The sequence below is a fragment of the Vombatus ursinus genome, unplaced genomic scaffold (genome assembly GCF_900497805.2).
Source record: "Vombatus ursinus unplaced genomic scaffold, bare-nosed wombat genome assembly UNPS02014798.1, whole genome shotgun sequence".
Classification (NCBI taxonomy): Eukaryota; Metazoa; Chordata; class Mammalia; order Diprotodontia; family Vombatidae; genus Vombatus; species Vombatus ursinus.
This window is the reverse complement of record NW_020954576.1, coordinates 80,227,918-80,237,020: the sequence shown is the minus strand read 5'-3', so window position 1 is coordinate 80,237,020 and position 9,103 is coordinate 80,227,918. Positions and strand designations below refer to the sequence as shown.

Sequence of the window (9,103 nt, the reverse complement as noted above, 5' to 3'; positions counted from 1 at the left end):
TCCTGATTCTCCTCCTCCCTGTCTTACTACTACTTCTCAAGTCTCCTGTGATGGCTCTTCTTTCAGGTCAAGCTTACTAAAGGTAGGTGGCCCCCAGGACTCTGTCCTAGGCCCTCTTTCATTCTCTATGCTATTTCACTTGATGATCTCATCAGCTACCATGGTTTCCATTATTTTCACTGTGCTAATAATTCTCAGAGCTACTTACCTTGCCCTAACTGTTCTCCCAACCTCCAAACTCTCACCTCTAATTGCCCATCAAACATCTCAAAATGGAGGTCCCATAGACTTTTTAAACTCAATGTGTCCAAAATGGAACTCATTACCTTTACCCCAAAACGTTACTTCCTACTGAACTTTGCTATTACTGCTGATGGCACCACCATTCTTAGTCACCCAGACTCACAACCTAGGTGTCATCCCGGACTCCTCATGTCCTCACTTCCCATATCCAGTCTGTTGCTAAGTCCTGTCTGTTTTGCCCTGTCTTTGAAACAACTCTCATCTATGTCCCCTTCTCTCCTCTAACATTGCCACTATCCTGATGAAAGTTCTTACCAACTTATGCCTGGACTATTACAATAGCCTGCTGGTGGGTCTCCCTGCTTCAAGCTTCTGTCTTTTCCAGTCCATCCTCTTCTCAGCCATCAAGTCAATCTTTCAAAAGTACTTCCCAAAAACACTGACCATGTCACTCCCCTATTCAGTAAACTCCAGCAGCTCCCTGTCCCCTCATGGATTGTGTATAAAATCTTCCATTTGGGGGCAGCTAGATGGCGCAGTGGATAGAGCACCAGGCCTGAAGTCAGGAAGACCTGAGTTCAAATCCAGCCTCAGACCAAACACTTGACACTTACTAGCTCTGTGACCCTGGGCAAGTCACTTAACCCCAATTGCCTTTAAAAAAAAAAAAAAGAAGCAAAAAAAAATCCTCCATTTGGCATCCAAAGCCCTTCACAACCTGGTCCCCTCTTATCTTTCTAGATTTCTTATACCTTACACACCCAGTGACACAGCCCTCCTTGCTCTTCTTAACACAAGACATTCCATCTCCAGACTAGGGGCTTTTTCATGGGCTTTTCCCCATTCCTGGAATGTTCTCCCTCCTCATTTCCATCTCCTGGCTTCCTTCAAGTCCCAACTAAAATCCCACTTTCTACAAGAAGCCTTTCCTCATTCTTGTCAATGCTGATGTCTTCCTTCTGTTGATTATCTCCCATTTATCCTGTTATATTTTGTTTGCCCATAGTTGTTTACATATTGTCTACCCCATTAGACTGTGAGCTTCTTGAGGGAAGAGACTGTCTTTTGCCATTCTTTCTGTCCCCTGTGCTTGGTACAATGCCTGCCACATTGTAGGTGCTTAATAAATGCTTATTGACTGAGTGCCTTGTAGAGTCCCTGGATTCCTTTGGGGTTTATCTCAGGGGTCACTTCCTACACCAGGACTTACCCGAACCTCCCTAGTTGCTGGTGCCCTGCCCCCCACATAACTTTGTATTTGTGAATATTTTGTATTTGCTTATATTTACTTTGTATTTACTTACACTCTCTTCCCTGTACATGATACTCCAATCCCTGAAAGAGACTGCGATTCCTGATGTCTCCCTAAGGCCTGATCCTATCTGGGACTTTTTCTTTGATCTGTACAGGAAATTTACTTTGGATGATCTGCTGACCAATATCATGATCTACTGGGTGACGGGCAGCATTGCCCCCTCACAGCGATTCTACAAGGAGAATTTGGGCCAAGGCGTAGGTGTACAGAAGCATTCAAAGTGAGTCATAGGGCTTATGGAGAATCCCGTTGGATAGGTGGGGGTGTTTTTCCCTTCTTGCAGGATTTGGGACTGAATCTCTCCATCATGCTAATCCTAATCCTCACCATTCTCTCTCTGCCTGCCCAGCCCTGTCCTCTCTTGTAACATACTTACTGGACTAGAGAGAACGCTTACATTGTTGGTACTAGGAAAGGGCAGCTAAAATCCTTGTGTTCAACCTGAATTTTCCTTGACTCACCCCAGTGAGCCCCAGGAGTTAATGAGACGTTTCCCTGTGAAAAATGATTCAGACCCTCCTTGGGGGACAGGGATGGGGGTAAAGCTATGTGACCTACCCCCATCAACTGACATCTCTTGTTTTGTAGGATGAAGGTATTTGTGCCTGCTGGTCTGTCCGCCTTTCCCTATGAGCTGCTGCACTGCCCAGAAACTTGGGCTCGGAAGAAATTCCCCTATCTCTGCTCCTACACTCATATGTCCCGAGGGGGTCACTTTGCTGCTTTTGAAGAGCCTCTTCTGCTTGCAGAAGACATCCAAAAGTTCATAGGGACAATAAAGGGGAAGTGAGTTTCAGAATGAGATACTTCCTTTTCCTCCCCAAATGGTTCCAGTCTACCCACCTCTCTCCCCACCTTTCATCATCTCCCAGATGCCCCAGACTCCCTTTCAATACCCCCTGCCCCAATCCATGGCTCTGATGTAAATCTCCAACCAGCTTGTTCGAGATGATGATAGGAGGGGAGTATGCCAGCTCTTCCTGCCTTGAGTCCCAAGGTTGGTCCACTAGGCTGGGGAAATTGAATCTCATCCTTGTGGCATGTGCCAGATCCTGTTAAACTCCTGTGTGTTCCAGCTACCAGAATTGGTTTCTAGGGTGGTTGAATCTTTCTTAATTTGGAGGTGTGGTGCTGGTTCCCTTACCCCTTGCTATTGGAGCTTTTATCAGTTACTTGTTTTCTTATATAGTTTATTATGGGACAGGGCTGCCAAATGAGTGATTTTGCTTCCCTTCCCTCTGTAGGCTGCAGATGGTGCAGCTCTACATTGGTAGAGGGAGTTTGCTCATCCTGGACATCCCACCACGAATAAATCACGGTCTCTACCCTCTCTGTGTGTGCTGGGTGGAGCCCAATACACAAATTCCACGTTCCCTACGTCTCAAAGCTTTTCTTGGGTTCTGAGGTGGTAGATTTGGGCTGGATGGGCCTGTGGAAAGGAAAATGAATTTTCATAATAAATTTTTTTTTGCTTCATAAGAGCTGTTGAATCTTGCACATAGGGAAAATTGGGGGTGGGAGAGGAGGATGGGGTGTGTATGACAGGGGCTGACCATCCTGGAGAGCTCATTCCAATCCTGAAGCAGGATACTGCTTCCTGCACTCCTTTCATCACCTAGGACCCCACCAAACAGTCTGATTCACAGGATCTGTTTTTAGATCTCATCCAGTCACCTCATTTCCATAGGAGACACGGCCAAGAAAGACAGGGCTGCAGCGCTCTGGTCTGGGTCCCTTCTTGCTTGCCCTCATTTCAGATGAATAAGCCAAATCCCAACCTCTCGCCCTCAACGGTCCCATAAAATGTTACCCCATTCCCACCTTCCCCAGTCACCCAGTTGGTTGGCTCATTCCCCAAAACCATTGGTCTGAACCCCACAGTCCCCAACTGGTGGGGGCAGCTGAGAGGAGGGCACGTTCTGTTATTACCTGTGTGACCCCTCCCCCCCCCCCAGTCATTTAACCTGGGCCTCTGGTTTCTCACTAGGATCATAAAAGTGGGAGGGATCTTGGGGATTCTCAAATCCAGCTAGATTCAGTTCTTGGCCTGCCTCCAACATACTAGAGGCCAGCAACTTGAGTGGATGTACCCAACCCCTAGGGGCTAATCTTGGCCCCACAGGAGGGCTTGATTTACAGAGCTGTTGATAGCAGCTGTCAGGCCTGCTGCTGAAGGGTGGGGCCAAGTTACTGTCCTCAGGTTCACCCCATTCTCCCTCATCAGGAAGCAAAGGAAGGGGAGCCAAGGGGTGGCGGGGGAGAAGGCCTTTGGCCATAGACTGCCATCTGCCACAGCCTCTGGGCTGCCAAGAGGGAAGAAAAGAGAAGGGGAGAGGGACAAAGGAAAACGGTGTGAATAAGGTGTGAGGACCGACCAAATTTTCTGTCCAACAGTCTTGTGGGTCTTCCTTCTGCTTATCCCCCACAGATCAGTGCTCACCCTGGCTGAGGCAAGAAAAAGAAAGGTAGTGTGACCCTGGGCAAGTCACTTAACCCCAATGCCTAGCAAAAAAGAAAGGTACATAGTTCAAAGATGATTTTGACCTCTGGAAGCCAAACAGCGACAAGAGTGAAAAGAAACCTGCAGAGACATTCTTCAGCCTTTCTGCTGCCAGGCTAGCAGAGGCTCTGGACCCTGGCCACCAAGAGTCAGCTCCTTCTCCTCTAACGCAGGGAGGCAGGCCTGCTGGGATGCCGACTTGGCTGGCTATGTGCATATGTGTATAATAGGGAAAGCCGCGAGTTTGAATACCAGCTCTATTACTTAGAAGCTATGTGACCATGGCAAAAACACAACTCATCTAGCTTCCATTCTCTCATCTGTAAAATGGGGCTGGGCTAAATCATTGGCCTTCAAAGTAGGGGGTCACAGTGAGATCCCTGTGATTGACCAACTTAGAGGAGAGTAGGGAGATGCCATATCCCACCATCCTCAAGATAACCATTCATGGGATTTGTCTCCAGAATGAACAACCATAGTTCTTTCTCTTCCAGGGCTGCCTCTTTCTCTGTGCAAATGCCCAACCTCACCCCTTCTGAGCTGGATATCAGTCCCTCAGGGCAGGTATCCAGGTAACCCCAGCAGTAGCTACATAGATGCCACTGGAAAAATTCACAGTAGGCCCATCCCTGGCCCTCCCAGGTCAGGTAGTGCTTGTGGCAGGAACCCCCTTGAAGGCCAGGCTCTCCCCTCTAGGGCAGGAAACTATATAAAGACCACCTTACTTTTTGCTTTTAGGGAAAACAGAGGAGCTTCGGTTATGATCCATATCATAAAGCCCATTACATGATTTTTCTTCCCAAACCCACCATCTTCCAAACCTCGCTATCACTGTTGAGGGCACTATTATCCTTCTAGCCCCGCAAGTCTCGGTAGGTACTCATTCTCCCTCACCTCTCCTATCTAGTCCATTGCTAAATCGAGTCATTCCTGCCTCCACCAAATCTCTCACTTCTATCCCCTTTTCCCCCTGATACTGCTACCACTACAGTGCTGGCCTTTTTCACCTCTTGCCTGGACTTTTGCAAGAGTCTCGCCACTTTCAAATCCATCCCCACGCACCTGCCGATACGACTTCCCTAAATCACAGTTTTGACCGTGGCACTCGCTGCAGTGATTCGCCATTGGCTCTTGGACCAAATATTATTTCCATCTTTGTCTCCTCTTTTTAATTTCTGTTTTTGTGTAAATTTCACAATATACATAATTATTAGTGCTTGTTTGTAATGGATAAATAACTATATAGACATAATGTGGGCATATGCTCAAAAATCTTTTACTAATAGGGGTTCATGATCCCAGTCAATTTTGGAGACCATAGGGCTAAATGTTCCACGTCCCTTCCAACTCTACATATTCCACTGGCACCACCTGCAGGGCAGTGGGAAGAATGCCTCCTTGCCCGAGTGCCAACTCCCTTCTCCTGGAGGAACCTGTTAGAGCAAGTTCAGCCCCGACAGGATCATAATTCATAGATTTAGAGCTATAAGAGATGTTGAAGGCCATTGAGTCTAACCTTTCCTTTCATAGGTGAGGGGAAAGCAGCCCAGAACTAAGCTAAGTGACTTGCTTAAAGTCACGCACCTAGCCAAAGTCAGAGCCAGAATTCAAAACCAGGTCTCCTGTCTACTCCCATGCTCTTTGTATATCACCATGCCACCTTGCCTGCTCCTGGTGTGACAGCTCAATACCATCTTCTTTCCCTTCTTTGGCCAACCTGAGGCACAAGGGAGGAGACCACCACAGGATAGTGGTGGTAGTAGCCCTTGCCTGACCAGTGCTCCTAGAGTGGGAGAGGCCCAGGGCTGGAAAACCAGTGACTATCTCTTCTCCCTGAGTCTTCCAAGACAGTAACACTGTCCACCTGGTTTCCCAATGTGAGGCCAGGGCCATACTTCAGAAAGTGGAAAAGCAGCTGACTGCCTGTCTTTAATGCTTTTGCTCAAAAGTGGGGGAAAGCAGCCCCAAGTCATGGCTGGAATACTCAAAGGAGGGCTCTTGTACCATGAGACCTCCACTAGGAGCAGAATATTAAAAACAATTGTTTCATTTTGGATTTTGCATCCCCAGCACCTAGCATACAACAGGCTCTTAACAAATGTAGCTTGATTGATGGATTCCTCCCTTAATTAGCCACACAGCCATAAAAGCCCAGGAAGATCTTAGCACAGGTCTGGCCAGGTAGCAGAGACAAGCCCAGGGCTTAACAGTCCTTGGAGCAAGGTCAGATGACAAAGGCCAAAGGTAAGCCTGGAACCAAGGCCTAACACAACACTGGATGGACTTGTATAGTGGCAAGGGTCAGGATTCATTTGGAGATCAGAGAAGGCCCCTGATGCAAGCTGTCAGGGAGACCAGGGGTGGGAAAAGATGCAAGATGCCCTTTATTCACCTAAGCAGTGGTGTAATTTAGAGATTTAGAATTGGAAGGGGCCTAGAGGTCATCTTGTCTCAAAATTCCTTTTTACAGCTATGGAAAATGTGGGCCAGAGAGTGATTTGCTCAAGGTCACACAGGTAATTAATGACATGGCTGAATTAATGAATTAATGGCTGGGTTCAAGCTGAGGTCATCTCATTCCAGAGTAGGCGCTCATTCCAGTAACATTGAGTCAACCAGCTGCCTGGCTGGGGAGGTGGGATGGAGAGGCAGAAGGATGAAAGGGACCAGGATAGCTAGTTACCAAAGGTAGGGGGGTGTATGTTGTGGGGGAGCAGGTCTTACACCCCAAATAGTCATAGGGCAGGGAGAGAGTCAAGTCAGAAAGAGAACCTCACCTGGCCTGGCCACCTGTGCACTCTCTGTTCCATGCTTTATTAAGGGACCATCATCTTCATCTTTGCGCCACATGACACCAGCCCTGGCTGACCTGGCTGTCAGTGTCACTGACATCATGAGGCAACAGGAAAGCACAAGAACCAACACAAGCAATAAGGCAGGCGTAGGCAGGGAGCGATGGTGCTGTGGATGGAGTTGGCATTCAGCCCAAGAAGAGATGGGCTTAAAACCACCTTCCCCTTCATCACCACTGGTGCTGGGGCAGCTACCGGGAAGGTCTTGAGCAGACTGGGCCCAGCACCAAATAAACTGGGACTCCCTGACAGGTGGGAATTCAATGGTGCAGAGGGAAGACTGGACCAAGAGCAGTCTCCTTCCTCTGACCTGGAAACTTACCCAGCAACCTTTGCCCCTGAAGGCTCTTTGCATACAATTGGATTATGTGTATTTGGTGTACATGTGTGTGCTTGGATATACATGTTAGTGCAAGGGCTCAGAAGAAAGAAAACCTCCTGCTCCAGGCTGCCCTGGCCCCAGTCTCTTATTCCCAGTCCCTTGGATTGTTTATCCAGGGCCACAATGCTAACATGAACCCTCAATTAAAGTACTTCGTTGCAGACAGTGAGCTATATATGCTGGCACCTTAGGGGCTGCATTGCCAGGGGACAGAACTGGAAGGGAAAACCTCTCAAAAGCGGCTATGGGAATCCAAAAAGCTGGGGTTGCCCCTCCTACTGGCCATCTAGTGGATGTCCACCGAGCGATTTGGGCCAGGAGCCTTAACCACCCTCTCAGGCAGACCTCTGACTTTGTGAGCCATTTGGCTTGTCCTGTACTAGGAAAATGGAGCTTAAAATGAGTCAAAAGAAAAGGAGAAAGCTGAAGTGCTTGGAAACCAAGCTGTGTCTATCCAGCTTCTCCTTCTCCCCAGAGCCAGATGGAGGGCTCCACCCCATTCATGCTCATCCCGGGTTAGATTTATCTCAGTCATCCAAGGAAGGAGCAAAGTCTGAAGGCTTTGGAGAGTGCTGTCCAGGGAGGGTCCCGCTGATGTTCTGGACGGCGCCATATGTCTGCTGATCATGTGGGGACAGGGAAGTCCTCTCCGAGGCCAAGCTGCTCAGGACCCTAGGCACATACATCTGTTGGCAAAAAGAGGAGTTGGCACTTTGGTTCCATAGCTAGATCTCTCTACCTGTCCCAGACCTCAGCAGCCCATCCCAATCAATAAGCACCTACTATGTGCCAGGCACTGTACTAGCCACTTTACAAACATTATCTCATTTGAGCCTGCCAAGTAGATGCTGTTATATTCATTTTATGTTACAGTTGAGGAACCTGCAGCAAACAGAGGTTAAGTGACTTGCCCAGTTTCACACAGCTAGTAAGTATCTGAGGCTAGATTTGAACTCAGGGTTTCCTGATTCCAGGTACAGCCCTCCATCCACTGCATCACTTAACTGCCTATTTACTCCCAGCACCAAGTTTAGAACACTTCCAACTGTGCAAAGGTTTAAACCAGACCTGTGAGCAATTTTAAAGCTCCGCCCCTAGGTCTTCCCATTCCAACACAACACTGATCCCAAGCATAGCCCTTTCTAGGGCTCCTGGCCTAAGGAACAAAGAACTGACATTCACAATTTGTCTCCCTCATCTTTCCTTTCTGCCCTCTTTGACAGGGGTGTCTTTGAGAACAGAATAGCTTTGAAGTCATTTCTCCAATGAATCCTACCCATGGTTGGAATTATTTGCTACCTGGGTGACCTGGGGCAAGTCATTGTTGTTCAGTTGTGTCCAACTCTTCATGACCTCATGGGCCATCTGTCCATAGAGTTTTCTTGGCAAAGATACTGGAGTGGTTTGCATTTCCAGTGCAATCCATTTGCAAATCCAGTGGATTAAGGCAAAAAGAGGTTAAGTGACTTGCCCAGGGTGACACAGCTAGTTTGAGGCCAGATTTAAACTCAGGTCTTCCTGATTCCAGGCCCAATCCACTCTATCCACTGAGCCACCTAGCCATCCCTGGAGCAAGTCACTGAGCTTGTTTGGCCCTCAGTTTCTTCAGCTCTAAAATGAGGGATTTGGACCAGATGACTCCTACAGTGCCCTCCAGCTCTAAAGCTGACCCTAACCCTGACGTAGGAAGCACAGGGCCCCACACATAGTAAGGACTGAGTAAATCCTAGTTAAGGAGAACAAAATTATAGAACTCTGTGATTCTCCTCCCCCAAGTCAGAGGATTACGTGTCTTAACTCTGCAGAAAAGA

General features: G+C 48.0%; 2 protein-coding genes across 4 annotated transcripts in view; one reads left to right on the top strand and one right to left on the bottom strand.

Moving 5' to 3' along the window:
- LOC114050174 (epoxide hydrolase 1-like) overlaps positions 1–3,037 on the top strand; it is a 55,807-nt gene extending 52,770 nt beyond the window's left edge. For all 3 annotated transcript variants that reach the window (XM_027871806.1, XM_027871805.1, XM_027871804.1), the window contains exons 8-9: positions 1,653–1,778; positions 2,147–3,037. In XM_027871806.1, coding sequence (XP_027727607.1) covers positions 1,653–1,778; positions 2,147–2,348 — 328 coding nt within the window. In that variant the 3' untranslated portion in view covers positions 2,349–3,037. The remainder of the gene's footprint in view (positions 1–1,652; positions 1,779–2,146) is intronic.
- A 3,387-nt stretch (positions 3,038–6,424) lies between these two features.
- The window catches only part of LOC114049846 (CSC1-like protein 1), a 43,324-nt gene continuing 40,645 nt past the window's right edge, over positions 6,425–9,103 (bottom strand). Inside the window, exon 23 of the mRNA XM_027871272.1 lies at positions 6,425–8,017. Within this exon, the coding sequence (XP_027727073.1) occupies positions 7,820–8,017 (198 nt within the window). The 3' untranslated portion in view covers positions 6,425–7,819. The remainder of the gene's footprint in view (positions 8,018–9,103) is intronic.